The 17,226-nt window shown below is 40.0% G+C and overlaps 1 protein-coding gene across 5 annotated transcripts in view; it reads right to left on the reverse strand.

Moving 5' to 3' along the window:
• Positions 1-938: 938 nt before the first annotated feature.
• bcor (BCL6 corepressor) overlaps positions 939-17,226 on the reverse strand; it is a 237,208-nt gene continuing 220,920 nt past the window's right edge. For all 5 annotated transcript variants that reach the window (XM_086006640.1, XM_086006638.1, XM_086006642.1 and 2 more), the window contains 6 exons: positions 14,536-14,808; positions 11,551-11,717; positions 10,249-10,394; positions 8,204-8,281; positions 3,816-3,963; positions 939-2,222 (listed from right to left, as the gene is read on the reverse strand). In XM_086006640.1, coding sequence (XP_085862766.1) covers positions 1,934-2,222; positions 3,816-3,963; positions 8,204-8,281; positions 10,249-10,394; positions 11,551-11,717; positions 14,536-14,808 — 1,101 coding nt within the window. In that variant the 3' untranslated portion in view covers positions 939-1,933. The remainder of the gene's footprint in view (positions 2,223-3,815; positions 3,964-8,203; positions 8,282-10,248; positions 10,395-11,550; positions 11,718-14,535; positions 14,809-17,226) is intronic.

Raw genomic sequence — 17,226 nt, forward strand, 5'->3', positions numbered from 1 at the left:
TGTCTATACTCCTGTGGATGATGCCCATGTTCCAGCTGTGAGATGCCCTTTATTGAATAACATTATAAATATTAAAATAGAGATGGCATCTTGGATATATAGGAAATCTCAAAATAAACAGGACTCCAGGTCCAGATGATATCCACCCAAAAGGTGCTAAAAAGATGGGACAGGTGCTCTGTGAGCCCCTTGCCCATATCTTCAATAGCTCACTAGTCAGGGATAGTTCCCTTAGATTGGAAGGTAGTTCATGTAGTTCCAAATTTCAAAAAAGGGGACAAATTGGAGCCAAGGAACTACTGCCCATCAGCGCGACATCAATCGTAGGGAATATGGTTGAAGGCATCCTAAGAGATTCTCTCTATGATCACTGGGAAAGAGAAGGGGCCATTAGAGATATTCAACATGGCTTCTGGAAAAGAAGGCCGTGTCTAACAAACTTGATTGAGTTTTTTTGAAGATGTTACTCGGTTAGTGGATGGGAGTAATCGGGTTGACATTGTCTACTCGGGTTTTCAGAAAGTCTTTGATAAGGTACCTCACAAGATAGATACGCCAGATTAGGAATTGATTCCAATTCAAAAGAGACAGCCTCTGAGGGACAAGCATCTTAATACACTGCAGCATGGAGTGTTAGAGAGTGGTTTCTGGTCAAATAATTCCCCACACAATTAATTTGTTTCAAAGTCTTAGGGTATCCAGTGTCGATGCGGTATCTTCCTTTTAAAAAGGGTGAAAACACATCAGAGAAAGGAGAAAATTAGGAGGGGGGGCAATAAAATAGAACTGACATCTTTTGTTTGATAATATAGGCCTTTGATACTACTGGCCTCTGTTGCAGTTATGGTACCTAAATTAAAAAGGACCGTTACCTTCCAATACTTTCCTTGTGATTGTGTGATCATACATGCACACTTGAGTAATATGGCACGTTCATATCCCTTTATCAAACCATGTCTTTATTACCAGACATTTCCTTTTTTGGCTTTTGTTTTAAGGAAAAATGTTTTAGTCACTGTGTAAAATATAAACCTAAATATACAGCAGTTTTACTTACAAAGTTAAACAGATGTTCTAAAATATTATACAACTATCAGAAACATTTAGTTCCCCAACATCCACAGTGTATAACTCCACTCTTGACAAAACAGATTTTATTGTACAATCCTCTAAAATTTTAAATTTCATAATTTTTTTGTACAAAGTACAGAAAAAATATTTTAAATTCATTTTTAAATAAAAACAAAAAAAAAGTAAAACACGTTTACATATATGTATAAAGGACTGGGTGATGTCTGAGTGTGGTTATCTAAAAGTGAATCCGAGTCAGAGTTCTTCTGATGCAAGGATACAGTTTTCATTATCTTACAAGCTACTGGATTTTACCCAATAAGTGTACCTGACCACGGCAGGTAACTTTGTAAACAATAAAGTGAAGTGCCTCACCACAACCAAGCCTCCTAAACAGGTCATGTGATAGGGACCACAGGATCTGGATGTGGACACCATCTTAAAATCAGTGCTTCTTTTTCAAAAAAAATAAAATAACAAAATAAAATAACATAATCAAATGAATGTGTTTACATATGCAGTGTGCCAGGAAAAAAGTTCCTAATTTAGGCTACCTGCCAAAAAGCAGAAAAATACATTTACAGAAAGATAAGAAACAGACAGCATACAAAAAAAATTTATAAACAGGGAGATTTTTTTTGAAAAATTCACAAGTCCATCCAAAATGGAATTCTGGCTTTCAAATGTACAAGAACATAGACAACATTATGTCATTTAGTATTCAGAATAGCGTTTTTTTCCCCCAAACACAGCGATCCATGAAATAACACATAATTTACATAATTTACACAGTCTTGTTTATCTGAAATGTAGGCCATAAATGTAGGAACAGCAGTTAATATGGGACCTGTTCCTTCAGCAGTTAATTGTATGTTTCAACCTCATTGTCAGCATACAGGTACGTGACAGATGATCCCAACAGTTCCTGAAGTTCGCTTGTGAATTCCACCAGCTCCAGTGTTTCTTTATTGTCAATGTCCCGAGTTTTAAAATCCTCTGGGTAAGTAAAAAGTTGGCTCAAAGAAGCCTGCCTGTAAAACTCTGCCTCTGAAATGGTGGCATTTTCAATATGAGGGAATGAGGAGCGAAAGATGCGAGCTGACACTTTCAGTCTCCGTAGCGCATCAGTTAATAGCAGCCAGTTCCGGGGACTGTCATGGAGAAGGAAGAAAGAAAACATATTGCAAGTTTTATACAAGAGTCATACTGTCTCAGATTTGTTTTAAAATTAATTGTAAGAATGGTCTTGTAGTATAGAAGGCTCTCTACTAATGGGATATAATCTATAAAATTTAGCTTAATTATATTATCCGTTGATTTGATAGGTTATACAAACTTCTAGAACCAAAAATATCATAATTTGCGATAGATTAATATTTAAAATGCTTTTCTCAAGTATGATGTTCCAAAAAAGCTGGCATGTTTCTACTAATACACGATCAGTATCATGCACTTATGCCATAATGTTTGAAACATATAATATATATAAATGGTGAGTCAGAGAAGAACACTATAATGAGGGCGTTATCACCAAAGTGTGATGCGGAAAATGATACAGGAAGTGAGACATATAATATCTATCTATCCCATAGTCTTGCATATATGTGTATGTATGTTAAGGCTAGAATACAATCATAGGACTTAGAGAACATATATAAAAAACACTTAATTTATAGTCCTTGGCCTAGAAATTGAGTGGGCTTAGCGCCCATTTTGCGGCGCTAGAGGGCATTGCGCTGGACTTACAGCCGGTTTTGAAATTGACTAGGGCCCAACATCGGCGTTACACCGGTAGCGCTGCGCCGGCACCGATGACGTCTTCGGTGTGCGCAGCGTCCCGGTTGCCGTGGTGACGGGCCCCAGCGCCGAAATTCAGTTGCGGCCGCCTCGCCCGTGGCAGCCGCAACTAAGACTCTGGCAACAGAGTCTTGCACGACTTTGCGCTGGCGCATAAAGGTGGAGTGGCGGCCGGCCGCTTTCCCGCCGGCCGCCTGCCCGCACCTCCCTCCCCGGACTCCCCCCCCCCCCCCCGCCCCCGCGGAACAGATGCTTCTCGGCTGCGAGCCCGGCACTTCCCCGAGGTGCCGGGCTCATTTTTGTGGCGATTTAACTGGCCAGCGGGCGGGTGCAGGCAGCTCCTCCTTAACTGAAGGAGGAGGCCTGCACTTCCCGAGCCTGCCGCACCGGGCGCCGCAGCGCGGGAATAGCGCCGCAACGCGGCGCATAGCGCCAGTTTTCAGGCGCAAACAGCCTTCAGTAGCGCCGGCAGCCGTTTGGGCACGGCGCTACTGAATTTTTGGCGCGCACAGCGCGACTTAGCACCGGCGCTAAATTTCCGGCGTTAAGCCCCGGCGCAGCGCAAACTCAATTTCTAGGCCCTTGTGTTTTATACTATCTGAACCACTTATTTACGTGATAGGCTTGTAATTCCCAGAAATAACCATTATCCTCTCTTTAATTCTCTTGTACCTATTTAAGATTCTATAGATTGTATATAGCCATGAAAGACTGCAACCATGTTTCAGCTTTGAGCCAGCTCATATTTTCACTTTAGACTCCCCAAGGCAATGAGTTTACCATATCAGTCATATCATCAGGCACAGCACATGGATGAGATGCCAAGTCTATGGAAGGGAGGGAAAGTTAGTTGGGTTTTTAATCAGTTTTCCCTTCACTTATTGTCCATATTTATTGATAGATTTTTGTTAAACCATTCTGATTATTTGGCTATGTAGAATACATACCCCTGAGAGAGTGAGACCTGAATGTTGTAACAAGGTAAAAGAGGGGTATCAGAAAACTCAAATTCCATCACATCATCATACTCCTCTTCCTCATCACTAGGGCCTGGTGGATTAGCCAAGACATCAAATCCAGACTCTTCTACTGGTTCTGAAATCACAAGACACCAATGGTTACTTGCAGAAGAGAACAGACAATTGTTGTATCAGGTTATAATGCAAGAATTATATTTTTCAGCAACATCAGAACAGAATACATCTTAACTGTGTAGCACACAATATTTAAAAGAATGTTTTCTGTCATATGCAGAAATGGCTTTAAGGTATCAAATCATTGATAAAACAAATAATGCTAATGAAAATAACTTTTGTGGCATTCACAGACCATATTCAAACAATATAGATAATATGGTAAATCAGCTTAAGGTCATGTTGTTAAAGTCCGACAGGCAAGGGACAAGATGCACATATCGTACTTCTGTGGTTGTAGGTTCAAATCGCAAAAGCTAGATAACATTCAAACCCACTTGCAATAAATGAAATGAAATTTACACCCGGCCAACTCAAAGAGATTTATACACAATATTCAAAATCTACATAAAACACAACATTATAGCTTTTTAAAATTTGAAATATTTTGTACAGCTGTGAAAATTCCCCAGCCACTAAATGCAACATTCCCATGCTAATATAATCTTTTCTTGGCTGAAGACCTCGCTATAGTTATCAGTAGTAACACATATGATTCAAACAAGTCATGTACGTGGGCCCACACACATCTTTGAGCTGATTTGTCTTCCCAAACTAGAATGTGTTCTCTATCACTATGAGGCACTTCATCCAGGAAGTTAACTTGAGATCTAGTGAAACTCAGAGTTCAACACTGTACCTCTAAAGCTACCAATTGTTCACTATAATCTTTAATTACCCATTTTTATTCCAAATTCGATCCCATCCTGTCCTGAAGGCACTGATTCAAGCTATGGTATAGTTTCACTGGCAATATCCATCCTTCAGTACTTCGCCAAAATTAAAACGCAGAACCTCACCAGTAATAATCTCTGGATTGCTCCCTGAGTCACGCGCAAATTGGCATAGGGACAAGCAGATTCGAAGGTTAAATGCGTGGCTGAAAGAGTGATGTGAGAGGCAGGGGGGTTTCAATTCATGGGACACTAGCACCAGTACTGGGGAAAGAGGGAGCTGTTCCATTGGGATGAGCTCCACGCAAACCGGGCTGGGATCAGTATCCTGGCGAATTGAATAACTAGGGCAGCAAATTATTGAAGGTGGAGTGGCAGGATTCGGGAAAGGGTCAATTCAAAAGCAGAAAGAGAAATGTCAAGGCTGTAGTGACTTGGGTAAAAATAAGCAGAGTGGTTCAGGAAGGGACAGAGTATAAAAAAAGGTAATAGGGCATCAATGACTAAGGCGACATCAGGGAAAAATAGGAAAAAAAGTTAAAGCTAAAGGCAGTATATCTGAATGCGTGAAGCATTTACAACAAAACAGATGAATTAATAGCACAGATAGAAATAAATGGGTTTGATTTAATGGCCATTATGGAGATGTGGTTGCAGAGTGACCAAGGTTGGGAACTAAATATTCCAGGATACTTGACTTTTAGAAGAGATAGGCAAAATGGAAAAGGAGGAGGTGTAGCCCTGATAATAAAGGATGGGATAAAGACAGTAGAGAGAAAAGGATCTTAGCTCAGAAAAACAAGATGTAGAATCACTTTGGGTGGAGCTCAGAAATAACAAGGGGCAGAAAACACTGGTGGGAGTAGTTCATAGGCCCCCAACAGTAGTTGTAGTGTCGGGCACAGTATAAATCAGGAAATTAGAGGTGCATGTAACAAGGGTAATACAGTAATCATGGGGGATGTTAATTTTCATATAAACTGGGCAAACCAAATTTGCAGCAATAGTGCACTGGATGAGTTCATGAAATGCAATCAAGATCAGTATGTCGAGGAACCAACTAGGGAACAGGCTATTTTAGATCTAGTATTGTGCAATGAGACAGGGCTAATTAACCTTGTAGTAAAGGACCCTCTGGGGATCAGTGATCATGATATGATAGAATTTGACGTTGAGTTTGAGAGTGATTTAGTTAAGTCTGAAACTAGGGTCTTAAATCTGAACAAAGCAAACTACGTAGGTATGAGGTGCATGTTCGCTAAGGTAGATTGGGAAACTAGAATGAAAGATATAACGGTAGATAAGCAATGGCAAACATTTAAAGAAATTATTCATAATTCACAATGGAATAAAAACCCCACGGGAAAAATTGTCCAACTGTGGCTAACAAGAGAAGTATAAGCAAGCCTGAGAATTGGGAGGATTTTAGAATTCAGCAAAGGAGGACCAAGAAATTGTGATAGAAAATAAAATGAGAGTAAACTAGCAAGAGACATAAAAACAGATTGTAAAAGCTTCTAGAAGTATGTAAAAAGGAAGAGATTAGCGAAAGTAAACGTGGGTCCCTTACAGGCAGAGACAGGAGAAATTATAATGGAGGTGTCTTCATGGAAGAAGACAAAAAAACTTTCAGGAAATAGAATGAGGAGCTTAAAGAAATTAGTATTACTATAGAAATAATACTGGAGAAATTAATGGGACTAAAAGCCAACAAATTCCTTTGACATGATGGCCTACATCCTAGAGTTTTAAAAGAGGTGGCTAGAGATAGTGGATGCATTGGTTCTGATCTTCCAGAGTTCCCTAGATTCTAGAACAGTCCCCATGGATTGGAAGGTAGCAAATGTAACCCCGCTATTCAAGAAAGGAGGGAGAGAGAAAACAGGGAACTACATCAGTAGTAGGAAAAATGCTAGAATCTATTATTAGCGACGTGCTAACAAGGCACTTAGAAAATCATAATATGATTGGATTTATGAAAGGGTAGATCCTAGGAGGATGTTTCCCCGGCAAGGGAGTCTAGAACTAAGGGTCACAGTCTCAGAATAAGGGGTCGGCCATTTAGGATTGAGCTGAGAAGAAATCTCTTCACTCAAAGGGTTGTGAAACTTTGGAATTCTCTACCCCAGAGAGCTGTGGATGCTTAGTCATTGAGTATATTCAAAATAGCGATTGATAGATTTTTGGATATTAAGGGAATCGAGAGATATGGGGATAGTGCGGGAAGGTGGAGTTGAGGTAGATGATCAGCCATGATCTTACTGAATGGCGGAGCAGGCACGAAGGCTGAATGGACTACTCCTGCTCCTATTTCTTATGTTCTTATGGACATTTTCCTCTACAGCAAGAGTCAGTCAATCAATCAATGATAGAAAGCATCACAGCCAAGTCTGGTCCTGCCCCCTTCCAACCCTAACGCACTTGCACTTCCCAGAAGGGGTTCCCAAAATTCTATCCCTGTAGAAACGAACCCCAGTGCTTTGATTTTTTAATAGCCTTATTAGCCTGCGTTGCTACTTTTAGTGATTTGTTTATTTATAGAGATCTCTGCTTCTCCACCCCATTTAGACACTTATTTTCCAATGAGTGTGTGGCCTCCTTATTCTTCCTACCAAAATGTACCACCGCACACTTGTCCATATTGAAGTTCATTTGCCAATTACACACCCGTTCTGCAAGTTTATTAATGTCTTCTTATATTTTGTTGCAGTCCTCCTTTGCATTAACTATACCCCCCAATTTGGTATCGTCTGCAAATTTTGAAATTGTACTTCCAATTCCAGAGTCCAAATTGTTTATGTAAATAGCGAACAACAATGGTACCAGCACCGATTCTTTGCCAGTCTCAGTACTATTGACGTTTTTAAAGAGAACGATTACTTTGTCTTTGCGATTCTTCCTTCCACCTCTAATTTCCCTCTTCTCAAATTGCATGCACAATATTCCCTTTTGCTGTAGAGCAGGATGGTCCCTAATCTTTGCCTGACCTGCTAGGAGGTGCACTTGGTACATGAAGGGGATTTCTTCCTTCCCTGACTCATTTTCCCTTCTTCCCCAGGTGGTGCAGCAGATAACAGAAAAAGTGCTCTTCAGACAAATGAAGCTGGGATTCAAACTCAGACTTCCTAAGTGGAAATTCCAGCACTTAACTAGCAGACTAAATACAACCTTTACAACCCAATAAATCAGAGACACATTTTTTTTTAGGAAACACTTTTCGGTAAATAAATAGTAAAGAGTCACAAAAACAGATGCAAATTAAAATAAGATCCCATAAACTAGACTATATATAGACAAATGAGTTAATCTGGAAGGAAACTGCTTTAACTGTATAGTTAAATCAATTCATCATAATTTTATTAGTACAGAGCTATAACTTTGTTTTTCTAATGTTCACTTTTCTGCTTTCTGCTGCAATTACAGTATTCCTTTCCACAGGACAGGAGTTTGCACAAGGGTATCACTCACCACACACAGAGCTGCCACAGAAATCCCAGTACAAACCAGGGTCATTGTTGCTTCGACCTTGCAAGTCAGCAAAATACTCTGGAGGGGGTTAAAAACACACAAACTGGTCAAAACACTGAAGGCAGAGCAGCTGCACATTGTAGTTGTGTCATACAGTATATAAAAATGTTAACAAAACATGGCAGTGAAATATGCAATATCCCAACTGTGCAGTTTGAGATTGCAAAAGGCTGATCCAACAATGACGCAGATCCAACAATGACGCAAGACCAAAGCTGTACAAATAAAAGGATCACTGTATTGCACCAGATACTAAGATGTCCATTATGTCTGAAATCCCTATTTTAAAGAGAAAACGTGGTTCCAGCCCCCTACCCCAACAATTGGCTTTGGTTTTTTTAACCTGGTTTTTCACCTCTCCCAGAAGATTACATGGCTTTGGTGAGGGGGTAAGGAATGTCTGTTTCATAATGCATGAAGCATAATGACTGTATGTGGCAGGCTAGATGGACTTTTCCTGTCTGACATTTTTGTATGTTCGTATGTAAAATATAATTATACAGCTACATAGAAAGTACTACATAATTTTTTGTGACATTTCCGAGACTGCATATTTCTTTGCTTACACTCAGTTCCCAGCAGCCAATGCCACAAATTGCTTTTAGTGGAGCAGTGGGAGGGGAAGGGGTGTCAAGAGCTATGAAGTGAAGAATTATCAGGTTTTAGTATCTAGCCCAGTGGTGAGTTTAAAAAAGAGATATAGAAAGTATTTTTAACGAGTAGAAAAGCCCACAGGAGAGACCTGTACACTTTCAGTCTGTTTCAATTTCCCAAATTTCATGGCCCTATTGATGGCACGTATGGCATAATGCATGCCACCACCCCTAATGTCTTTCCCTTCCTGAGGAGAAGAGGATCCACTCCCTCAATATGCAGTTGGTGTGTCATCATATGCATAGAATCATGCACATTAATGCTCCCTATCCTGGCCACTTGAACCATCCCTGTCATTGTCTACAGCCTTCCATGAGCATTCATCAACTGTGTCCTCCCAGCATGTCATACTCAATGCACCAGGAGCACCATGCCGCAATGCCAAATAGCTGACCTTGTATTATCTGGCAAGGTGTGCTGCCTGCACTACTAGTGCACACAGTGTCTGAGCAGCAGTAATCCCAATGCCATTGTGCTGCAACTGCATTATCAGCTCCCACAAGACTGACCTTTATTATCTGATTCAACTGTGATTAATAATGACTAAATAGTAACTGAGTTAACTCATAAGTGAGAATTTATGTAGCACATTTCATGTCCTCAGGACAACCCAAAGCAAAGTATTTCACAGCTAATGAATTACTTTTGAAATGTGTTATATGGACAAATGTGGCAAACAGAGCAAAGTGAGGTCCGACAAACAGCAATTAGATAAATGACCATTTAATCTATCTTGCAGATGTTGGTTGAGGGATTTATATTCTCTGTTCTTTTCTGAATAGTGACTAGGATCTTTTTTGTCAACCTGAACAGACAGGTGGAGTCCCGGTTTAATGTTTGAAAGGCACCTCATACAATGCAGCAATCCCTCAGTACTGCACGGCGTGTCATCCTAAAGTATGTGCTCAAGTCCTGGAGTGGTTCTAGAACCCCTAATCTAGCAAGTCAACGGACAATTACAGATCTTTACATATTGTGAATACAGGTCTTCTATAACAATGATTTTTGTTGGGGAGTCCAAATACCGTAAAAAAATTTTTTTTATCCATATAAACTCTCACCATGAGCTGCTACAGCCTACCATCTTGAATTTCATTCAAAATTGAATTCAGTTATTTTTGTTATTTATGATGATTCTAATATGAGATACTGAATCACAAAGTATAACCTGTGATAATTGGTTGAATCAAATTATTTTCATAATTTCCCACCACTGTGCTGCTAAATTTACATCAAAGGCAATTTCGCAGTCATAGTCGAAAAGTGCCCCTCCATGAAGTTTGTTGAAATGTGCTGGTTGAAAGGGGTTAACAACTGGAATGTGAACATACCTGAGAGAAACATTTCCATCACTTCACTATGTGCCATCTTTAGAATAGTACGACCAGAGTACGTGGCCAGGGTTGGATCTGCACTGTATGAAAGCAACAGCCGAACCACTTCCAAGTGATCATTTTCTACTGCATCGTGGATAGGCCTTCAATAAAAGCAAAACTTCAAAACTTAATTTGATGGTAGACAAATGTGTACAAATGCAAATCTCCCCATCTCCCCACCCCCTCTCAATGTTCTCTCTCCCTTTTCTCTCTCTTCCTCTTCGGAAAGTGGTCATTCATGCTGGGTTATTGTTATATACAGGTGTTCGCAGCCCAAAGGTAACTTGTCCAGGTGAACATTCTCTGTGCATGTATATAGATGGTAGATATTGGAACACTATTCAACCAGAAGGACACCACAGCAGAAACCAATCCGGTCCATAGCTATGCACTTTCCAGTAGGAATCAATGAATAGCAAATTGGCATGGCATCCTGGCTAACTAATTTTTTTCCCCTAGGAGGTGCATGTGTGGACAGGATTGGTTTTTGTTGTATTGCTCTGATGGTTGAATAGTGTGCCAACGTTCATTATGCATGTACATATATATAGGTAAACTCAGCAATACTGAGCTCCCAGCAGACAGTTGCACTCAAAGGGAGCACAGATTGGAGAATCAGGGCTGCAGCGCAGTACAGCTGCTTACCAGGAGCATGGAAGTACTGATTATAGAGAATGGTCAATTGGGCAAGATACCCGAGGACAATTATAGTGCCCCAATCACTGTCCTAGCAGAGATCAGCTACGACAGCAGAGAGCAGAGATCATACTGGAGACATTCCTAATCTGTATGGCTCATCACCACACTACAGTGCATTTGCTGAGGTACTTGACGCCAAAGCTTGGCGCTTACAATGGGAAAGTGCTCCATTCCCTGGTCCCAACACTCTTTACCTTGGTGAGCAAAACAAAAATCACCAAAAGAGATTTTGGAGGGCAAAAAACAAATGGCAAAAAGAAACTATGGTTCCAAATTTTCTTTCAACAATTTTAGTCATAGTGCCTACTTATGAAGGAACTCTCCTTAAACTATATAGTCTAATTTCAGTTTTATCAAACTAAATAATTCTCTGCACTGAAAACCACAGACATAAGTTGCTTCGGAAAAAAAAAATGAATCAAGAGTCAAGATTCAAATTTGAATCTAGCACTTCAGTGCTCTAGCTTGAGTGGCCACCACACAGTTTAGTTTAGCTGACTTTGAACAAAAGGAATCTAGTCTAATCAGGTGACTCCAGTAACCCAAGGAAATATATACCTTGTTCCATCCTGAGCACTGCAGTTAACATCAGCTCCGTGTTCTAGAAGGTGACATACAATGCTGAGCCATCCTCTGGCACAGGCTTCGTGTAAAGCACAATAACCTGCGTTATCGCGATGATTTACATCACAAACCTTGTTTTCCAAACAGTACAATACTACCTCCTAGGAAAGAAAAAAAATTAAATGAATTAATTTGCATCACGTGAAACAAGCGTCAGATTTCTTGAAGAATGTGACAAGGAAATAAGATTACAGGTCCTTATTCTTGTGCTTTATTTCAATTGCAAATGTACCTATAAAATTGTCCCCAATCTCAATGCAACAGGGACTGTTTTAGTGAAGTAATGTTTCAATACAAAAATGAAATCCATATAAAATAACATGTACAAATGAACGTTGAGCAGTTTGTAAAAACAGAAATAGTATTCTGGCTGGAAAATAACTTTATTCTAGGCTGGATTCAGCAATATAGTAATGTCAATTTATTTACATTTAACCATGCAATTGAAGAGATTGTTGGCATACAAAGTACAACACCAACAACCAAGCTCAAATCAGCTAAGGGCAACAACCTCTACAATAAGCCTCTTCTAACAAGCCAAATAAGGCATGTGCTTCCTGAGCAAGCTGCTAGTCAGCAAACTACTCTGCAGACACTTTTCTGGTATCCTTGTCTCTCATCACCTTACAAGAAAACACGTTAATTGGATGTAATGATGAAAAATGTATTTTACAGTAGAATAGATCCAAACTGTTCACTTTAGATTAGCAAATATTTTCCAAACTCACCCAAGCTTTTTAATGGATGTGAAAGACCTAAGATATAAATGCCTGTTTGTGTATCTGAAATGCCAGTGTTGCAATATTGATAAAAAAGACAGTTACTACAGTAGAAATGAGGGATTTCAGTAAAGGTGAGCAGGCAGTAGAAACACTATGGGTAGAGTTAAGGAACAGCAAAGGATGCAAGACTCTGGTAGGAGTTGTCTACAGACTTCTTGATACAGTAGTAGAGATGTTGTGGGAGGATAGATTTTTTAAGGGTCTCAAGAGATATAGAACAAAGGCAGGAGTTGAGGTACAGATCAGCCAAGATCTTTTTGAAAGGCTGAATGGCCTATTCCTGTCCCTATGTTCCTAGAACATTTTTAGATTCAAACTATCCATGGCATGTTACTCTTGAAAGGTTAATAAAGATTTGAAAATGTCTGTTTACTAGCAGAATTATTTAATCATTGTAACTCTCAGTACATCTGTGTAATTGCCAATCTAGCAGATTTAATTAATATCTTTGTCATGCTATGACTTTTATGTTGAATTTATAACCTTAGTGACAAAAATTCGGTGCAAAATCATTGTAGAAAGCTGCCAAAGCCCATTCCAAATTGCACCACCTCCAATGAGACAGACCCACAGAGGTCACTCTCAAGTGCAGTAGCACTGTACTGCCTACAGTATCGTAGCTAAAATCAACAAAATGCCCCAGATTTGAATGCACATTAGGATGTCACAATGTACATTGAAACTATTTTATATTTACTTGGTGTGACTCTGACCCCTTAGGCTAGTAGGCACACACTTGTAGATAGGTATAACATATTTGTGAATAAGATAGAGAAAACTGGAACATCTAGAGTCTAGAGTAAACAGAATCTATCTGGTGAGTGTAACATGGCACAATTTAATATGCTTCACTAAGTGATAGTCAAGTAAAAATAAGACTAGTTATCTGGTTAATTAGCCACAATTTTCAACTTTTTGGTGGATTGAGTCAATCAGTAAATATTCATAAAGCATACATTTAAGACATTATATGAGGGTCAGAACTTGCGAACCCCTGCTGCTGGCACAGAGCCTTGCTAGATGCAGCACGGGTCAGAATTGTGCAATGGTGCTGACATCTAGCAAGGCTCCACACTGGAAGCTTATCTCTTATCATGTCATCAGTACTATGATTGGAAATATGATTTAGGCTGTAAAAAAGTGGCTGTTTCACATTGGAATCAAAGATAGCATGGTATACAACATCTTAGCTTAGCACAATGTAACCATGACCATTCTTTATTGTTACCAGCTAAAAAATTCACTACTTTATTAAAAACTTTAAAATACTAATGAATTTGATCACTGATATTTCTGTTTGAGCAACCACAGGATAAGCTAGTACGCTGATAATTTTTCCCCATCTGATTTATAGATGATAACATTTCCACTAAGGTAGTGAATCAGGCGGCAGAGCCAAAGGAAGTTTTAATTCCCTTACAGAACATTAAAGCTTTGTTCAACTATGAACTAAGTTTTCCCAAATCTATGACAAGTTAAACACATTGCAAACTATAATAGGTATTGATTATGATTCCTATCTGTTAAAAAAATGTTTTTTTTCATTGAATTGTAATATATAATTAAAAAATGTAACAGAAGTTTCTATTGTTATTCTTTATTAAATTATCTGCTTAAGTGACCTTTAATGTTGAAATAATCCAAATATTTTGGTTTAAAAAAATTGCCATTTATAACCTAATCACAAGACAAAACAAAACTTAGTACACCTTGTTCAAAATATACTTTTGACGCAGCTTGACAATTTAACATTTTAAACATTACTCAAGATTTTTTCATATTTCAGATATTTAGAGTATGGGATAATGATTTTGAGATATTCTGAGTATGGAATATTGCAATATTTAAAGTAAGGTATTTAGTCTAAATTTATACACCAACTTGGTATACATACATACTTATATAATCGATATACTCTTGAAAAAATGTGAACTGCTACAATTTCTATGTTTAAATATTTTACCACCAAACTTATTGTGGCTATTACAAATATGATACAGTACTCTACTAGGAAATTAAACTACAAGACTCTTCTGAAAAAACTCAATTAGCATTTTTATGACTATAGCAGATGACAGGAAACCAAATAAAAGAATTCTTAATCATATAATAGCCCGTTTTCAAATACAGAACTTACCTCATAGCCTAGACGTGCTGCTCTTTGCAGCAAAGTCTCACCAGCATTTTTATTGACAATGAGTCTGCGTGCTTCTGGTGGCATGGGACGACTTGAGTGTGTCTCCTGTGGAGGGCTGACTGCTTGTACAGTCAAGGGCCGGGAGGACTGCAGTAATAACGGAATCTGCAACAAACGATCAGACGACTTCTGCTCACATGTTTTCTTTGGTGTGGAATCTAAGTCTGTGGTTAGTGCTGGGCGCTTTCTAGAATTCCTGATCACACTGGCCTGCTGTAAATAAGCAATGAAAAAAAAAATAAATGGAATGGAGGATACTGAGCTAGTTTGGTAGAATAAGGACTATGCAGATATTTGATCTAAATTCTCAGCTCAGTTAAGAAAAAGTCAGGTTAAGCTAGCTGAATAGCAATAAAGCAAAAACTTACATTTACATAGCGCCTTATCATATCTCTCAGAAACATCCCAAAGGGCTTTCAATACAACAAATTACTTTGAAGTGCAGTCACTGTTGTTATTTAGGCAAGTGATCAATATGCATGCAGGAATGGCAAATATTTTTTAGAATGATATATTACTCAGCCCAAAAGTGTAACACTTAAGACGTATTCAAGGAAAGCTGCTGAAACCAGTTGAACATAGGAGAGCTGGTAGACCTAGCGAATAGTCATTAACTGTACACTTCTTTAAACGGGGGTATGGTTGTATAGTGGTTATGGTGCTGGACTAGCAACCCATAGGTCATGAGTTAAAATCTCCCCATGGCAAGTTGTAAAACAGCATTCAATAAATCTGGTAATTTGTGGACAAGCACCAGAAAAATAGCCATAAATAATCAATAGGTTCACTAATATCATTTAGCGAAGGGAACTTGCACCCCTACCCGGCCTGGCACATGCATGACTCCAGTCCACACCATGTTAACACTACCTTTGCCAATGTTGCCCACATCCCAAGGTAAAATAGAGAAATTCGGTAGCGCCCAGGAAGGGGCGCTAACTTTTGAGAAGTTGGAAATTTAGCGCCAAGCGCTAATCAATCTCGCTCCCTGCTAAATTCAGTCTCAGTGTTCAAAGAATGCAGGGGAGCGCTAAATCAGGCGTTAATGGCGCAGGTGAGTGGTGTTAGGCCCCAAGCGATTACGAATATGATGTGTGTAATCGGGAGTGAGCATTGGTGCAGGCGCCTTCCAGCCATTAAAGGGGAGGGTCACTGGAGTCTGCACACCAGCCCCCAATGATTCGGGGAGTGCAGAACGGCGATATGCTGTGAGATGAAATGCAAAGTGCTTTGATGGCCCGCAACACTCCAGGGACTAAGCAGTCTTTATTTGGCTGCAGATACATCCTGCGCTCTCTGCCACTCATAACTGACCTTTGGAATGGAAGTTCCTTGACAGCTGGGGCGCATCCCTTTAAGTAGCGCCCCACCAGCCGACTGGTTCATGCCTCCGCTACCTGGCACGAGGCAGTAAGACGGGGACGCCACTGAAGTTTGCAGATCGGGCGCCCAGCGAGCGTTGCACACTCACTGACATCACAATCTGAATGGCGAAAGGGATCGAGGCGCTAACTGTTATCGGCGGCGCTACAGGGCCGGCAAATTTGCCGTGCGGCGTGGGATTTGCCCCTGCCAGGCGGTAACCTACTGAATTTCGCCCCCAAGGTGCTTCAATTGTCAGTTGTTGTTTAGATGGTCTAACAATTGTAGATGTGTTTCAGCCCTTTGTTGAAGGTGCTAATGGAGTGCGGAGGAGGAGAAACATTTACAGGTGTCCTAGAGCAGATCCACTGCTAACAGCAAGGGATGCAACTTCAGTACAGCTTAAGGGTGTCTCCCGAGCCACACTACCCTGGGAAACCAAGCTACAGCTTGGGATTTTATTCAAAATAGAAATCTGGTAATAGCATAATTTTATTTTAAAAACAAGAATAACTTGCATTTATATAGCATTTTTAATTTAATGTAGAAAAACGTGTCACAGAGGCATAATCAGAAATAAATGCACACTGAGCCAAAGGAGGTGCTATTAGGAGAGATGACCAAAAGCTTGGTAAAAGAGGTGGGTTTTAAGGAGGAGATAGAGGTGAAGAAGTAGAGGAGTTTAGGTGGGCAATCCAGAGCGTGCAGCCTAGGCATTTGAGGGTATGGCAGCCAATGGGGAGTTGAAGGAGGGTTGCCTGAAAGATTAGAGATTGTAGGACTCGTGCTGTGATAGGGCTGGAAGAGGTTACAGAGATATGGAGGGGCATGGCCATGAAGGGATTAAAATACATGGATCAGAAATTTTAAATTGGAGGTGTTTTGGAACCAAGAGCTAATGTAAGTCAGCAAGGACAATGGTGATAGGTTAGCAGGTCTTGGTGGGATAGGATATGAGCAGCGTGAGTTTTGGATAGGTTGAAGTTTGTGTAGGGTGGAGAACAGGAGGCAGGCAAGGAGAGAAATTGAATAGCCGAGTTTGGAGATGACAAAATCACTGAGGAGGATTTCAGCAGCAGGTGGGTCACAGTAGCAGCGGAGATCTGACAGAGGTAGAAGCAGCAATCTTTGTGGTAAGAGAGAATATGAGGTCAGTCAGGAGCTCAGTCCAGAGTCGAATAGGACGGGAAGGTTGGAAACAGACTAATTCAACTTGAGACAATGGCCGAGCAGGAGGATAGAGTTAGTGGCAAGGGTACAAAGTTTGTG

This window comes from Somniosus microcephalus, chromosome 14, assembly GCF_052327205.1.
Source record: "Somniosus microcephalus isolate GS21.2 chromosome 14, FLI_Smic_1.0, whole genome shotgun sequence".
NCBI lineage: Eukaryota > Metazoa > Chordata > Chondrichthyes > Squaliformes > Somniosidae > Somniosus > Somniosus microcephalus.